This window comes from Capricornis sumatraensis, chromosome 3 (genome assembly GCF_032405125.1).
Source record: "Capricornis sumatraensis isolate serow.1 chromosome 3, serow.2, whole genome shotgun sequence".
NCBI lineage: Eukaryota > Metazoa > Chordata > Mammalia > Artiodactyla > Bovidae > Capricornis > Capricornis sumatraensis.
In genome coordinates this window covers 53,997,463-54,015,237 of record NC_091071.1, presented here as the reverse complement: position 1 = coordinate 54,015,237, position 17,775 = coordinate 53,997,463, and the positions used below count along the sequence as shown (strand labels likewise).

The 17,775-nt window shown below is 35.1% G+C and overlaps 1 protein-coding gene across 3 annotated transcripts in view; it reads left to right on the top strand.

Moving 5' to 3' along the window:
* The window catches only part of ITGAV (integrin subunit alpha V), a 106,073-nt gene that overhangs the window by 67,568 nt on the left and 20,730 nt on the right, over positions 1-17,775 (top strand). For all 3 annotated transcript variants that reach the window (XM_068968096.1, XM_068968097.1, XM_068968095.1), the window contains 7 exons: positions 2,957-3,148; positions 5,707-5,752; positions 7,136-7,243; positions 8,857-8,915; positions 10,409-10,563; positions 13,676-13,813; positions 17,421-17,488. In XM_068968096.1, the coding sequence (XP_068824197.1) occupies positions 2,957-3,148; positions 5,707-5,752; positions 7,136-7,243; positions 8,857-8,915; positions 10,409-10,563; positions 13,676-13,813; positions 17,421-17,488 (766 nt within the window). The remainder of the gene's footprint in view (positions 1-2,956; positions 3,149-5,706; positions 5,753-7,135; positions 7,244-8,856; positions 8,916-10,408; positions 10,564-13,675; positions 13,814-17,420; positions 17,489-17,775) is intronic.

Sequence of the window (17,775 nt, the reverse complement as noted above, 5' to 3'; positions counted from 1 at the left end):
TAGCTGTAGATATCTTTAAAAATCAAAGTTGGCTTCTGCTATAGAGTGAAATGTAGATTACAGATTACCAAGAATTTTTTAAAAAAGGAATGATACTAACAATCTTCCTGGAGGTCAGAAAATGGAAAGTTGAACTATGGGTTTGTTGGTATAATCAGCAGCATAGAGGGATATCCCCCTGAAAATGACAAGAAAGTTATAAATTAAGATGAAAACCTCAAAAAAGACAGATGACTCTCAAATCTCCCAATTAGTAGTAGAAAAGGAAAATGTTTGGCCTCAAGACTCCATTCCTGCCATGTGGCTAGTGTTATGTCATGTGCTGACAGTGTCATCTCTCACCCTAGAAGTTTTCACTGTTAGTGGAAAAACTACTCAAGGGCACATTTTGCTTCCTAAAATAGTCTTAAAGGTTATTTTTTACTACCAGGAGAACATAAGTAGAATTCTAGTATAAAATTCAATATAGAACTTGAGAAGAATACTATAGAACAGATCAAATCACTACTTTGTGATAACAGAAACTACCTAGAAAACAGGGCCAGATTCGAAGTTCTACCCTGAGTGAATTTAACAGGTTCTTTGCTGTGGATGGGCCTGTCTCCAGGCATTTTGGGAAAACCTGGACAGGTTTGTCTTCACCTTGTTTTGAGAATATTCCAGCCACTTTAAAGAACGTTTCCTTAATATCTTAATCCAGATAGCGTCTCACCCTGCTTTTCCTATTCCTATTAAAATGTACTTACTGTGAACACAAAAATTATAAGCAATGATACCTAAAAAATATCAAAGTTTTATAACAGTTTTATGAGGAGATTTTACTTTTAGAGCTAGATACCATTGAGTATTTTTTCTTTTTTTTGCTCCCAAAGTATCTCTTGAGGTCTTATTGTCCCATATAGTCTGTATGTGTATGTGTGTATTAGTTATAAGCTAGATCTTTCCCTTATTCAGACCTGATGATATTGACTCTTTTTTATGTCTTTGCTCCTATTTTCCTCCCTTTCCACTTAACACCCACTGGGAAAACCCTAGGTATGATCAAGAGGGATACTGAAAACAAAATAGTAAAATTATGTTCCACAATTACGTGGAGTTTTTGTCAATACTTCCCCAGAAAGGCAGAGAGGGAAAGGCACAGAAAAAGAAACTAGAATGATCAGAGGAGTAGATTGATTGCATGAAAAAGGAGGGCTCTCCAGACTAGACAGATACCAGCTAAGAGAAGATGTGATTAGAATATATAAAATAACAAAGGTTTAGGAAAGGTAAGGAGAATTTTTTTAAAACCATCTCTCATATTCTGTTGGAAAATTGTATTTTAATAAAACTTCCTTAGTGCATATGTCAATTTAGAAGTTATATTTATCTTTTAAAACTTAAAGAAGGATTAAGAAGAATTTTACTTAATTTAAAAACTACTTTTTATTTAAGGATAACAAATTCTTAGTTGGTGCTTACTGCAGGCTAAGCACTGTTGTAAGTGCTAAAAATGAGAGGATGAATTAGAGCCCATCCATGTCCTTAAGGAATTTAGCATCAATAGGAGCAAGTTTAATGTGAACAAGTAAACCCTAGAAAGTAGTCATCACAGTGTTTGAGATATTCCTGGGTATAACCATCTTAAAAAATGAGTGACGAGGTGTCTTTGATGTCTCGGGAGGTTACATTGAGGGGGGTGAAACCACTTTAGGTATATTAGGAAAATTGAGGCAGTTTGAAATGGCTAGTATTTAAGGGCTGTTATAAGCAAGATGAACACATCTTTGTTCTTAGAAAATTTATGTTTTGTAGAGGAGCAATAGAGTAAACACATAAAGGGGAAATTCAGGCAGTGAGAAAGGCTGTGGGTTTAGACAAACGAAAGGCAAGGTGATTTGATAGAAAGTTCCTAGATAGGGGAAGGAGAGGGTATTACTCCACAGAAGGGCTAGGGAAGAACGCTCTGACAGTTTGGACAGTCAGAAAAGCTCTGGAGCAAGAGCCTATAAAGCAGAGGGCACAGCAAGTATAAATCCAGAGATGGGGGCTAACCTGGTGAGTTTAAGAAACAGAAAAGGCCAGGATTGGTAGGAAGATTTGGGGTCGGGTTAGAGGTGGGGTGATGAATGGACAAACTAGGTGGCATTTGAATACTTTGGGAAACAATTGAAGGATTTTTAAGAAGGAAGGTGACATGATATTAACATTTGGCAGTCTTGAGGAGAATGGATTATAGGGACAAGAGTAGAAGTGGGAGGCACTTAGACTCCTTTAGGGGTCCAGGCAAAGGATGAGAATGGCTTGTCCAGCGTGGGGCCAGCAAAGATAGAGGGAAGTGGACATAGTATTCATAATATATTCTGGAGTTAAGAAAGGTTATAGTGACCATTTGGTTGTTTTTTTTTGTTGTTGTTCTATTTAAGAATTTCAAACTTTAAAAAAATTTCAGTATAAATTGATTAAGATAGAGATGAAATCATAGCGTTCATGTCTCTGAACCAGATTGACTTCTCAAAAAAAAACAAAACGAAAAGCAACCTCCAAACCATGCCCAATTAAATTAACAAGAATTTTGAGAGCTAGAATGAACCTTAGATGAATATTTGGACATGTCCCCTCCTCTCTGTTTTAAGGATGAGTCATTTGAGGTCAAGAAAGGTTAAATGATTTGTCCAAGATCAGACCCAGAATATATGGCTCCAAGTTAATGTTATTTCCATACTGTTTGCTTGAATCTCCTTGAATTTGGTTTTTGTTTTTGAGTTAAGAGTACCCTACTGAAGTTTGATATTTATCATGGTATTAATACATGGATTCTAAAGATGTTAGGATCTTCTCCACAGAAATAATGATGAGTACTATGACTTATTTTCTCCATCTGTTTCCGCCTCCCTCCCACTCTCATTTCCTCTTCACCTTCCCCACACCCCTTTCCCGCCTCCTTAACTCTCCCTGTCTTCCTTTTCCCCCTCAGATATTGCAATTGCTGCTCCATATGGGGGTGAAGATAAAAAAGGAATTGTTTATATTTTCAATGGAAGACCCACAGGCTTGAATGCAGTACCGTCTCAGATCCTTGAAGGGAAGTGGGCAGCTCGGAGCATGCCACCAAGCTTCGGCTATTCCATGAAAGGAGCCACGGATATAGACAAGAATGGATATCCAGGTGCTTCCTAGAAATAAATAGTGCATCTTAGATTTTTCAGTCCTAACAGCCAGTAGTAGTGTGTTGGTGCAAATGTAATTGCAGTTTCAAACCGTGGACTTTAAATCATTATAACTAGGCTCAAACACATCTTTGTTAATCAAAATTGGAACCATTACAATAAACACATTTTTGCCAGTGAGAAATAAGTTTGTTTAATCCTGTAGTGTAAAAATCTGTGCTTCAGGATTTGATGAAGCTCTCAGAAAGCATTTTCTGCCTCCTGCTGGTTGTGGAAGCATTTCGCTGCATTAAGTAGTCAAGATGCTTGAAGAAGTGGTAGTCAGTTGCTCAGGTGAATGTGGAAGATGAGGGAAAACTTGTAGCCCAATTTGTTCAACTTTAGAAGCGTTGATTGTGCAACATACAGTCGGGTTGTTGTGAAGAAGAATGGGGCCCTTTCTGTTGAGCAATGCCTGCTGCAAGTGATGTAGTTCTCCATACATCTCATTGATTTGCTGAGCATACTTCTCAGATATAATGGTTTCACTGGGATTTAGAAAGCTATAGTGGATCAGACCAGCAGCAGACCACCAAATAGTGACCGTAATCTCTTTTGGTGCAAATTTGGCTTTGGAAAGTGATTTGACGTTTCTTCTTAGTCTAACCACGCAGCTGGTCATCACCAGTTTTGTATAAAATCCACTTTCTATCACAGGTCACAGTATGATTGAGCAATGGTTCATTGTTGTTGCATAGAATAAGAGAAGATGATGCTTCAAAAGGACTATTATTTTGATTTTTGGTCAGCTCATGAGGCACGTACTTAGCTAGCTTTTTCACCTTTCCAGTTTGCTTCAAATGCCAGACAAGTATAGAATGGTCAGCGTTGAGTTCTTCAACTTCTTGTGTGGTTGTAAGAGGATCCACTTTGATGATCCTTTCAGTTGGTGGTTGTCAACTTCTGATGGCCGGCCACTACCCTCCTCATCTTTAAGGCTCTCATCTCATTTTCAAAACTTCTTGAATTACCAACGGCCTGTATGTTCATCAACAGTTCCTTGGCCAAATGCTTTGTTGATGTTGTGAATTGTCTCTGCTGCTGTCTGTGACCTACTTTGAACTTGAATAAGAAAGTCACTCAATTTTGCTTTTTGTCTAACATGATTTCCATAGTCTAAAATAAATATAAAATACACAGCAAGTATCAAGTCATTAGCAAAAAGAACGTAAAGCGAGAAATGCACATTGAAATGATGTATAACATAACTCCATTTATTTAAGGATGTATTCCAATATCAAATGGCACCACCCTAATATTAATTACTTTTACACCAACCTAATATTAATTACTGCTCTATTGATTTTATGTTAGAAGTCAGTTTAATTCAGTATTTCAGCTGCTGTTCAAGCCCTGCCATTGTTCAAGGCAGGTGGTCATCACTGAGGGGATACAAAGCACAGACAGCCCTGTTCCCTGTCATGTTTTCTTTGAGGGCATAAAAAAGTTCCTAATTCTTTTGTGATCCATTGTACCTGTCTGTATGGTTTCTCATGTAATTTTCTGCTTAGAAAGAGCTTTGTCAAATTAAGCCTGGGTAAGCCTATTGGGCTACAGTCCATGGGATCACAAAGTCAGACACAACTGAAGTGACTTAGCGCAAATGCACGCATATAATATGAGATAGAGTTCTGATTTCATTTTTCCTGATTGAACCAGTGGTACCAGCTACATGTGAAGACTAATGCATTCTGTTCTTGTTGATTTGGATGCTATCTGCTGTCATTCTAAGGATTCTAGGTACAGTTGATCCTTGGACAGTATATTAAGAGTGCTGACCCTCTGCACACTCAAAAGTTCATCTATAACTAATTACACTTGACCTCTTTATCAACAGTTCTGGTTGTGAACCAACCTCAGGTTGTGTAGTGCTGTAGTACTTTCCGTGGGAAAAAAAAAATCCATGTATAAGTAGATCTGCACAGTTCAAACCCATGTTGTTCAAGAGTCAACTGTGTTTGTATTTTGGTTTTGTTTCAAAAACAGAAAAAACGTTTTTTTGGTTTCAAAGCACAAAATTCAAAAATTTTTTTGTTTCAGAAAAAGAGAAATTTAAAGGTCCACAGGCAACTGTATCCCTATGGCTGATTCATGTTGATACATGGCAAAACCAACACAGTATTATAGTTACCCTTCAATTAAAAATAAATAAATTTTAGAAAACTAAATAAAAAAAATCCACAGGCATCTATAAAGCTTTTACCTTTGGGAATGTGTGTTTGGGTGGTATAGCCTTCTTCATTGGTGCTGATTTTTACTCAGTATTCATTCAGAAGATTCTTATCTACCTGGATGGATGAAAAAATTAGTGTTATGAAAGTGTTTGTCATTGATAATAGTGTAAAGTTTTCATATAAATTTTAGCCTTTTAGATGTTGTCTTAAAATCACTGATGAAGAAGAACTTTGTGTCTATGTCTAAATCTAATCCTTATTATGTACATGGAGAGCTTTATAGAATGGTATTTGAATTTTAAAAACCTATTACTATTAACATAGTTTTTCTATTCTCTTTTAAGACTTAATTGTAGGAGCTTTTGGTGTAGATAGAGCTGTATTATACAGGTAAGACTTTCCATATCTGTTAATACAGGAGTGTTATGAATTACATGAAAGTTTTATAGTTAAGTACCAGTGCTTAAATTTCATTTTAATTTTCTTGAAGTAATGATAAAATTTGTTCTTTCTATTCAAGATTCACTTCAGGCAAGGAGTAGTGATACAAGGAGATCCCCAGAATAGAGAAAGCAGTAGATTTTTTTTATTAGAAAAGCATTAAGAATGTTCCATCTTTGTTCTTTAAATTTGTTCAAAGATGTTCTCCTGTGTTTTCGATTTTATGAATTTAAAAGTATACGAGTTACATTTAAAAGTATAAAAGTTACATTTTCCTCTAAGGGACAAGAAATTAACTTGGTATTTGTGCCACAGTATTCTGAGACCACCGGGGAAGGATGTAATGACTCCCAAAATAAACGTTTTTATCAGAGTAATGTGTGTAAATCTACATATCTCTAGTTCCCAGCTTCATACGTATTTCCAATAATTCTCTGTGTTTCATCAGTTCCCCATGCCTTACGGTATCATGTGGCATCACAAGTAGATTAAGATGTTTACACTTCTATGGACTGTGCTTATACATGGCAGGAAAACTAACGCTCTTGCATAGTGTAGGTCAACTTGATTGTGCCTCTCAGAGCAGCTTGGGACCATACAGATTCTAGGATTTGTCACGATTAGAAAAGCACACTGACCTGAGCCTGCTGTATATTTTTACAGAGCATAAACATGTACATCTGAACTTTGGAACACTATATTTATTTTAATTTATTGTTTAGTTTTAAAAATTGCTATTATAGTAATAGCAATAATACAGGCATGTGGTAAAATGTCAAGCAATATAAAAAGGGCATACAATAAAAAATACATACTTCCTCTCACACCAGTTACTACTTCATTAGTATATCCTACCAGAACCATTCTGTGCATTACAAAATTGTGGGTGTGTATGTGTGCATGCATCCTTTCACATGTTTTTTTTTTTTTCCTATCATACTAAAATTCTCTCCTGGCTAATATCATCCCATATTAGTGCAGATGGCTTTACAGCACTCATCTCCCTCTTGTATTGCAACTGCATTAGGTAGCTATCCCCTAACTTGTATAACCATCCTGCTTTAATGGGCTGTGTTTAGACAGGTTGTGACCAGTGGTCCTGCTTTGCTTGGAATTGAGGGGGCTTTACCAGGTCATGGAACTTTCACTGATAAAATCAAGACAGTCCGGGAATATTTGGTCTTTCTAAGTTTGATTGTTTCTGTTCTTTTTTCTGTTACAAACACTGCTTTAGTGAACATTGCACTGTATACACCATGAATGTGAACCTAAAGTACTTAGATCAGTGTAACATTGTAAATAACTTTTTTCTTCTTTTTTTTTGAAAACCAGGGCCAGACCAGTTATCACTGTAAATGCTGGCCTTGAAGTGTACCCTAGCATTTTAAATCAAGAAAATAAAACCTGCCCTCTGCCTGGTACAGATCTTAAAGTTTCCTGGTAAGGGTTTTTGTTTAATAATAGTTATAATTATTAGTTCAATCATTATAAAAATAATTGAAAATGGGGGAGTGGGCTGAAATATTACTAAAACAGTTTCTATGGATATACTCTATTTTCTTGTCATAGATTGAATTTACAAATATTGTTCTAAAGAGTGTACATATAAGCCTCTAGAAATATTCTATGAACTAGTATAAAACTAATTTTTGAAAAATGAATATATCAAAAGTGAAAAAGCCAGTGAACATTTTGATTTTGATTTTTAAAAGCTAATGATGTTTTTCAGATTTAGTATCTGTGACTAATTGTATGAAAATAATTATTTTGCTTGAAGGTATTGGTCTTCTGTTTGTTCTTTTACTAATTTCTGAAGAAAAATGTAACTTTTTTGGTAAGCTTAATGTCTGAAATTTTTCTCTATTTCTCAAGTTTCCATTTTTTATTACTTTTCACTATATTGTATGATTTTTTTTTGCTATTTTTTATTCTATTTGTATTTATAATTTTCTTAAGATTTTTTTCCTTTAAACTGACTCATGTTTTACTTTAAAACATATTAAAATAAAATGGAGAAACCAGTCTTACTCATACATGTCAACATAAATATAAAACTAATAATGAAAAGTCCTGATCCATATAAACTGACTGTAAGTACCAAACTTTGGGGAAACAATGCTCATGTTTCTTACTTACACAGAAAAATCAAAGAGAACTTATATATGAAGGGTAGAATGATTGGAAGCTGGGAAGATTTTACTTCAAATGATCTAATGGAAAGATATTTTTCCTGATTTTGTTTTTGAAGAATTTATTGTTGTTATTAAAATCATTTTTCAAAATTTTGTTTATAATATATATATTAAACAAACATGTAGACAATAAAAATTTTATTTCTTTCATCAGAGTGCATTAAAAGTTCAGTAATATTTGGTCTTCATTTTCATTGATTGGCAGTGACATTTTCAAGGTTTTTGCTTATTCTGGTAACAATGTGAAGGCTTTGAATATGTTAACTAGAGCAGTAGCTTTCATGTGTTTTTGATTATAGGATGAAATACATTTTACATCATAATCCAGTAAACATACATTTTTAAAACTTAAGTTTCATGAAATCTTACCCTTGAAACTTACGTCAATTTTACACATATATTTGGTTTTTTTAAAGATGCTGGCCACAACCCAGTAAACTGATGTCATGACCTAGTAATAAGCTGTGAAAAATGCTGTTCTAGAGGAGCTCACTGATTAAAGGGAGCTTTGCGGGGCTTTTAAATAAGTGAGATATTTATTTTAAATCTGGACTGTCATTTTCTTCATTTAGATTTATCAAAGAGATTCCATAAACTTGAAAAATTCGGTTACAAATTTGTTTTTCTTTTTTGTCTCATTAAAGTATCATGAGTGCCTAAATTACTTAAGAATGAGTTAGAATATTCTGTTTAGTTTCATATATAAAAATAATATTGATATAAAGAAAAATACAAGGCTTCATAATATAAACCAAGCATTAGAAATGTAAGATTTAAAAAAGAAGAAATGTGAGATTTAGGTTATATTAAAAAATATTTAAACGATTATGGGATTTGTATGTATTTTTTATTTTTTTACAGTTTTAATGTCAGGTTTTGCTTAAAGGCAGATGGCAAAGGAGCACTTCCTACGAAGCTTGGTAAGTATTCTATGGAGAAATTATACATAATGGTGCTGCATATGCAGCACTTAATAAACGTTTTAGGATATTTGAATAACTATTCAGATAGTTGTTATTGTTTTTTTATTTGAATGTTTATGTTAAAGACATTTAAAAGTACAACGTAATTATTTTGTTTGGCAGCTGTTAAGCCAGTTCAGAGATAATGCATTTACTTATTGGCATTCTGAAAAATTAGTGATAAGGCCTTGAGAAAGTTAAAGTTACCCATGTGAGACAACTGAACTTCAGGAAAAATTAATATCATTGTTTATAAAGTCAGTTACCTACTGAGAAGTTTATATCTTATGTGTTGGAGAAACCCTGGTAATTTTAGGAGTAGAGGTGATTTAGAAAGAGAGAAGGAGAAAAAGTTTTGACCACTAAATTTAACCCACAGAGAAAACACTAACTTCACTCCTTTTTTCCAAAAGATTGTTTATGTGATTCTGAAAGCAAGGTAGGAGAATTTAGTAACTGTTGTGGAGATTTGTCGGTGTAAATGCTAAGAAATAACAGTGAAGCTCTTACTAGAGGACTGAGTCTGTTGGGAGCTGTGTTTGTGTCTGAAGTTCACACGGTAGCAAGGAAGGTAATTTTTCAGTTAAGACCTGAAGGAAATGAAGGAGCTAAGGGATACCTGGACAAGAATTTTGCAGAGGAAATGGCAGTTTCAAGAGGCTAGAGGCAGGCGCTTGCTGTCTCTCAAAGAGTGGTTGGAACAGAACTGGAAGCAAAATAATCCTGGGTTTTCACTCAGATTTGTTATGAAGTTCAGCATTTAGGGGAACTTGAAAGGAGACTTGTGGTTTTAAAGATCTGCATTCTTATCTCCTTTGAAGAAACTATTTAAGAAGAACTGAATCTTAAAAGCTAGTAATCTAGCAACTGTGCTTGATTCTTGGCTGCACATTCTTTTTAAGACGATTCCTGACCTAGTCAGTTTTGTTTAGGCATTTGCTTCACGAGAGACATATTTACCTGATAGTTTGATATGGGAGCTTCATTAGAAGTAGGAGTTGCAATTAAACTATTCATTCATCATGGTAGTGAATGTATGGGTGCAGATTAGTAAACATTTCTTACTCACAATCAGCAGGAGTGCTGCTACCTGCATTAGTGGTGGAAGTCTTAATTACTCACATATCTCATTTCTGAACTTCCTCCTCTCAGCTTAAGTTAAAAGAAAAAAAATTTCCTTCTGTCTGCTAGTTGGTTTATCATTATCTAGTGTCTGAATTATTAGATGATACTAAGTTGGGAATGGTTGGATTAATTAATTATTAAATATTTATTCAGAATTAATATGTTGTGGTCTCACTATACCGTATAGACTTTTTAAGAATGAATTAGAAGCAACTTACTTCTTAAGAAATGTCTGTGTATCTGTCTTTACATGAAAACTTGAGATGTTTAGGACAGGTAGGTGTCCATAAAGATTATGTTGGTTATAAATCCTTTGGTTTGTATAGACTTCCAGGTGGAGCTTCTTTTGGATAAACTCAAGCAGAAAGGAGCAATTCGACGAGCACTCTTTCTCCATAACAGGTCCCCGGGTCACTCCAAGAACATGACCATCTCAAGGGGGGGACAGATGCAGTGTGAGGAGCTGATCGCATATCTGCGGGTAAGACATACTTTTATGTTCCTTATCTTTCTATGTATTATTTTTTCATCTGAATGATTTTTCCTTTCTTTAAAATGTTTTTGGTGGTGAATAAACAAGAAAACAGAAAAATGCAGTTGAGGAAACTGGGCTTTTTAAAGAGTCAGACTTGAGTAATGGACATCGACTCTTGTCAGACTGGATATCACACGTGGCCTTATTAAATTATGACATACGTATTACTGGACTCTCAAGACCATAAAAGAAATCCACCCCTACCCAGTTAATCAATTAAAAACTCCATTGGCTAAACCTGACTTGTGAGTTGTAAGCAAGTCTGTGAGTCAGGGTAGCTAGGTGGGGAGGGATGGAACCTGGGCAGAGTGGGAGCAGTACTTGGAGACACCAGTCTGGGGTTTCAGACTCACCCGGGGCCTGCTGCAAGCTAGGGGTCTGACCTGAACCTCTAGGTCTAGATTTTCCCACAGGGCTAAAGTGTCCCCAAAACAAAGATGACCCTGACTCTTGCAAGAATAAGTGCAAGTTTTCACCAGAACAATCTAGTACAGGTCGCACAGGTTAAGTTCAAATCAAATAGGAATTTATTTCTAAAGTACTAAAGAAACAGAAAGTAAGCCATTAGAAGACACAGCAAACAAATCTTAGTCCTAGGAAAGTGAAGTCAAAGTCGCCCATTTGTGTCCTCTGCTTTGCCACCCCATGGAAAGACTTGAGATTTAGAATTATCAGTTACAAAGTATAAATGTATATAAAATATTGAAAGAAATAAAGGGTGAAATTTGATTTAAAAGATAAAGGTATCAGTAAAGATATAGAAGACTCAACATAATTAATAAACTCTATATAGAACTTGGCATCCAACATTTAGAGAATATAAAAGTTCCCAATATACATATAGGAAGTCTGAACAAATTTGAGAAAATTGAAATCATAGAATATATTCTATTTGATTATAGTGCAATTTTAAGAAATCAGTAACAAATTTAAATTGAGAATTAGGAATTGTGATTTTAAGCAACTTATAGAAAAAAAAATCATACTAGAAATTTACTTAGAAGTGAATTATAATGAAAATATCAAAATATGTAGGATATCCCAAAAGCATAATGTAGAGGTAAATATATGTAGCCTTAAATGCTATTTAATTTAAATGAAAGCTTGAGGGAAAAAATGAAGGGGAAAATAAACCCAAAAAACCTCCACAAAATTAAAAATTTAAAAAGGACATTCCTGGTGACTCAGCAGTAAAGAATCTGCCTAGAGTGTGGGAGACCCCGGGTTCAATCCCTGGGTTGGGAAGATGCTCAGGAGAAGAGAATGGCTACCCACTCTGGTATTCTTGCCTGGGAAATCCCATGAACAGAGGAATCTGGAGAGGTAGCAAATGGGGTAGCAGAGTCGGACATGACTGAAGCAACTTCGCTCGCAGGCACATAGATAATGGAGGAATTAAAATAATAGAATATTATGAACAACCTTGTACCAAGAAAACAAAAACATTCTTAGAAAAACATAACACAATTGTTACTTGAAGAAACAGAAAACCCAAACAATCCACTTAACTATATAAACCATTCTGAAAATTGAACTGGCAGTTTAAGTCTTTACAACAAACAGATCACAAGACCTAAATAATTTTATAGGCAATATTGTCTAAGCTGTCAGGAATGAGACATTCCAATATTAAGCTCTTAAGAAAAACAAGATGTATTTCCAGTTTATTCTCTGAAGCTAGTGTAATTGATACCTAGACTGGCCAAGGATAGTATAAACAAGAAGAATTCATGAGTCTTACACAAAGACATAGATATAGAATTACTAACCAAATATAAGCAAACTCAATCCAAGCTGTTTATAAAGAAGATTAAAAAACAGATCAACTTGCATGTATCCTAGAGTGGGTTAACATTAAAAGTATAGTGTAACTTCACACATGAGTAGACTGAAAACATGGCCATCTTACTTGAAGTGCAAGACAGGTTTTTGATTAGATAATTGTTCATGATATTTGCAAACAAGACAAATACCTCAAGCTTCAACTATGAAGAAATACCATTTTATACTCAAAGTCTACCAGTACCTATTGCTTGGTCCAGATGTGAATTAATGAGAATTCTTATGTGTTGCTGATGGCAGTGTAAATGCTGTAAAGATTTTGGAAGATAATACGGTATTATCTTAGCTGACTAATCTCCTTTCCACTGTGTAGAATGATACTTTTTTTTTTTGTAATAGCAAAAATAAACCAAAACCCCAAAGAAATCCAAAAAAGAATTGATAAACTGTGGATTTATTATAAATATTACTCAACATGGGCTTCCTTAATAGCTCAGTTGGTAAAGAATCTGCCTGCAACGCAGGAGACCCTGGTTCAATTCCTGGGTCGGGAAGATCCCCTGAGGAAGGGATGGGCCACCCCACTCCAGTATTCTTGGGCTTCCCTTGTGGCTCAGCTGGTAAAGAACCCTGCTGCAATGTGGGAGATCTGGGTTTGATCCCTGGGTTGGGAAAATCCCTTTGAGAAGGGAAGGGCTACCCACTCCAGTTACTCAGCAATAAAAATTAACCTTGCTACATGCAATAATGCGAATGAATCTTCTGAAAAAGTGTTGAAGCAAATAACAGAAGAATACATATGATCTCATTTTAAAATAAACAGGAAAAGCAATCTGAAGAACGTGCTGTTGTAGAGACATATACACTAGAGTAAAACTACTGTGAGCAAGCTAATGGAATGATTACCTCTGGAAGGAAGACAAAGGGATGAAAAGAGCATGTAGGTAGCTTAAGCAATATAGGTAATGTCCTGGTTATTATTTATATTGGGTGTGTGTTGGAGTCCTCATTTTATTAACAGGTCTCATATATTTTTGTGTGAATCAAATATTACATTGCAAAACAAAGTTAGTTAAGGATTCTCAGTGGATAATGATAGCCTTCTTTATGGATATCCTAATCTTATGTAAGTGTAGTTTTACAGAGAGTTTTGGTAGAATTGGATCAAGGGATGAGTACAGCTGGCTTTGTATTGTGTGCTTACGGATTTCTATAGATAGCTCGATGTCTTACTTCGGTTGATGTCATAATTAATTCAAAGCTTTTCCATTTTTAGGATGAATCTGAATTTAGAGATAAACTCACTCCAATTACTATTTTTATGGAGTATTGGTTGGATTATCGAACAGCTGCTGATGCAACAGGGTTGCAACCTATTCTTAACCAATTTACTCCTGCCAATGTTAGTCGACAGGTACTGTACTTTATTATTTTATTATTTTATCTTTTTATTTTATTTTTTTTGCTTTACTATACTGTATTGGTTTTGCCATACATCAACATGAGTCAGCCTCGGGTGTACGTAAGTTCCCACTCCTGAATCCTCCTCCCACCTCCCTGCCCATACCATCCCTCTGGGTTATCCCAGTGCACCAACCCCAAGCATCCTGTATTCTGCATTGAACCTAGACTGGCGATTGGTTTCTTATATGATCTTATACATGTTTCAATGCCATTCTCCCAAATCATCCTGCCCTCTCCCTCTCCCACAGAGTCAAAAAGTCTGTTCTGTAATTCATTTTTTAATTAGCATAAAGGATTGCTTTTATTTTATATTTTTAATCTTTTCTACATTGGAGTATAGCAGATTAACAATATTGAGATAGTTTCAGGTGCACAGCAAAGGGACTCAGCCGTACAAGGATTGCTTCTATAATGTTGCATTTTTAGTCAGAGAAGTCAGAGGGGAAGAGACATTCAAAGCCACTCAACTTATACGCAGAGGAAGACAGGTCGCATTTTGAATACATAAAACAACAAAGTAATTCAAGGAAAACAACAAAATGCCAAGTAATACATAGTATTTTAGTATTTTGCTAAACAAGTTTATGTTATCTTTGATTTATATTTTAAAAACTAGTGTATATACACACATATGCATATATAGTATATAAATTATTCTTTTGATAAAATCAAATACAGCAACACAATTTTATGAGGAATATATTTTATATGTTAGCTATATTTTACAGTTTTAATTTTATAATTTATAACTATCTTATATTTATTTTGCATGTAAATAGTATAGATGGTGCTTTCCACTAGCCATTAGTATAGAACTTACAAACATTGTTCTTAGTTCACATTTTTTATAATTTATATTTTTAGGGGATGCACAGTCTTACTTTGATTAATAATGAACATATGAGCCTCTTATAGTCTGTTGTTCAGTTTTACAGTTTTTTAAAAAGTTAATTGTTACTTTTACATTATACATTTTGATATAGGAGTTATGATTATTTTCTGTTTATAATTCTGGAATTTTTTGGAGACTATTAGTGTTAACATTAGTTTACTGGGATCACCAATCTCTTCAATACCAATATAATTTAAAGGCAGCTTATCAAATTGGCTAACTTTGGAAACTGATTTGAGGGAAATAATAACTTTAATATTTGACTTTCTTCCCTTCCTCCACCTACCCTTCTTCATTATTTGAATCTTTGTTTCCTTTGTGTTCTACTTGTGTTTCAACAAGGACATTGTCTACTCTTAGGCATCTTTCTTTCTGTATTCTTAGTTTTATTATGAACTCTCATTTCTGTGTTAATTATCTACCCTAACATGCTTATTTACTTGTCTCTAAAATGGCGCTTTATTTCCCTGGTCATATTACTCACTTTTTTTTACTGTACACTCTTTAAAGTATTGCTTTCTAATAGAAATAAAATGTGAGACACATTCGTAATTTAAATTTACTGATCAGTAACATTAAAAAAAATAGAAAACTGGTGACTGTAATTTTAATAATATATCTGTATTAGTTTGCTAGGACTGCTATTACAAAGTGCCACAGAATGGGTGGTGAAATAATAGAAATTTATTTTCTCACAATTCTGGAGGCTTAAAGTCGGAGATCAAAGTGTGGGCAGTATTGGTTTTCTCTGAAGCTTTTCCCGCTGGCTTGTAGTGGTCACTTTCTCCCTGTGTCTTTATGTGATCTCCCCTCTGCGTCTGTGTTCTAATCTCCTTATAAAGCACCAGTCATATTGGATTAGGGCTTCCCTCATAGCTCAGTCGGTAAAGAATCTGCTTGCAATGCAGGAGACCTGGGTTCGATCCTGGATTGGGAAGATCCCATGGAGAAGGCAGTGGCAACCCACTCCAGTAGTCTTGCCTGGAAAATCCCATGGATGGAGGAGCCTAGTAGGCTGCAGTCCATGGGGTCACAAAGAGTCGGACACGACTGAGCGACTTCACTTTCACTTTCATGCATTGGAGAAGGAAACGGCAACCCACTCCAGTGTTCTTGCCTGGAGAATCTCGGACGGGGGAGCCTGGTGGGCTGCCGTCTATGGGGTCACAGAGAGTCAGACATGACTGAAGCGACTTAGCAGCAGCAGCAGCCTGCCCCACTCCCGCCTCCTGGTTGTTCATTCAAATGTGTATTAAGTTCTTACTCTGTGTAAGATACTAAATATATAACTGTAGAGATTTAGTTCTCTGTGAATGAAAGATAGTGTTCTTTTTCCATTTCTGAAGCTATTCTTTCTTGAGAGTGTGTTTTAATGCTGTAGTTGCACCAATGCCAGCTTAATCCTTTTTCTTCAGTGTAGAGTGGTAGTTAGTCAAAAATCCCTTTATTGTAGTTTATTAATATTCATAATACTTCTCATTTCAAACTTCAGATACTCATCATTCTAGCTGGGACTTTTGATACACACCATATCACATATCATTAAATCCACTCTTAGTTCATAAGCTAAGTTAGTAGTTGATTGTCTTTGGTATGACGTGTATAGTTACATCAGAGTTCTTCTAATAATCCTGACCTTTTCTCCCCAACTTCTTGAAGCACATAGCAGCTGTTTACATCTAGGTCAGTGAATTAGTTAACAGGTATTGTTGGGTTTCATCCCAATTACATTGTCAGTTCAGATCTCTATCGTATAATTTTATTCTGGGAAGCCATATATCCTTGTAACTTGAAAGCATACAGTTTTGTTGTTATTGTTTTCAAGAAAGCCTGTCACTATTTTTCCCCTTTGAATCTTTTTCTTTTCTGTTTGCCTTAGGACCTGAAGCCCTTTGGATGTTAACAATAGACAAACCAATAATGGCTTAATCATTTTTTTCTTTCCTCTTTTATTAATTTTTAGGTTTCTTATTTCACATCCTGCCCAGCTTCTGCTTCCTCCACTATGTCTTTCTGTTGGATTTTCCACAATGTTCCGGCTGACACGTCATATTGTTATATCTAGAGGGAGAAAGTGTTGAGGTCTTGCTTATTGTATCTGTCTTGGATCTGCTGACCTAATGCTTCTGGTTCCTTTTTCTTTGCCTCTTTCCAGATGGCCATGCCAGCGCGGAACTCCTCGCATCCAGTTTCTGTTCCGTTTGGTCTGTCTGTCTGAATTGCTGCTATGTATCCACAGGTCCTTATTCTGTGCTCCAGAGGCATAGTCTGTAATGAGAAATTCTGTAAAGGAGCTTCTTTGGCCCAAGATCACACAACTTAGCAGTAGCAGATTAAAGCCGAACTCTAATTTCAATTTTATTTTCTATTCTACACTTCATTCCAAAGTGGTAACAGCTTAATTCAAGATAGACCTAAAAGGTTCCATCTAATTGTATTATAGCCTATGAATCTTTTCCTTCCTTTTCATTCTTACTAGCTAACACTGACCTGTTTAAAAACAGGCAGCCATGATCCCTTTTGCATTCAGGTATATATATAAGTTGAGTGTATATAAATATATACATGTATATTCATATACATCCATATATATGTTAATACACACTGTGTGTGTGACCTGTATTGGTATTTATTCATGTAGAAAAAAATAAAAACTTTTTTCTAGGCTCATATTCTACTTGACTGTGGTGAAGACAATGTCTGTAAACCCAAACTGGAGGTTTCTGTAGATAGGTAAGTTTTGCTCCAAATAATAGACTGTATAATAAGAAATTGAAATGAAAGAGCACATTTTTCTATTAAAGTAATAGCAATGAGAATTAGTTAAGTTGGAGGATAATACATGATTTTCAGTAAAGGAGTGAATATTGAGCTTTAGAAAAATAGGCTGTATGTTTCACCAGCTGCCTAGGTTAACAGATCTGTTTTCATCAGTATGGAGTAGTGTCACAAAGTAGCATTGTATTCTCTTAAAGATTGTCTCTTAACTAAAGGACGTATTACCATTTTATATGATGTAT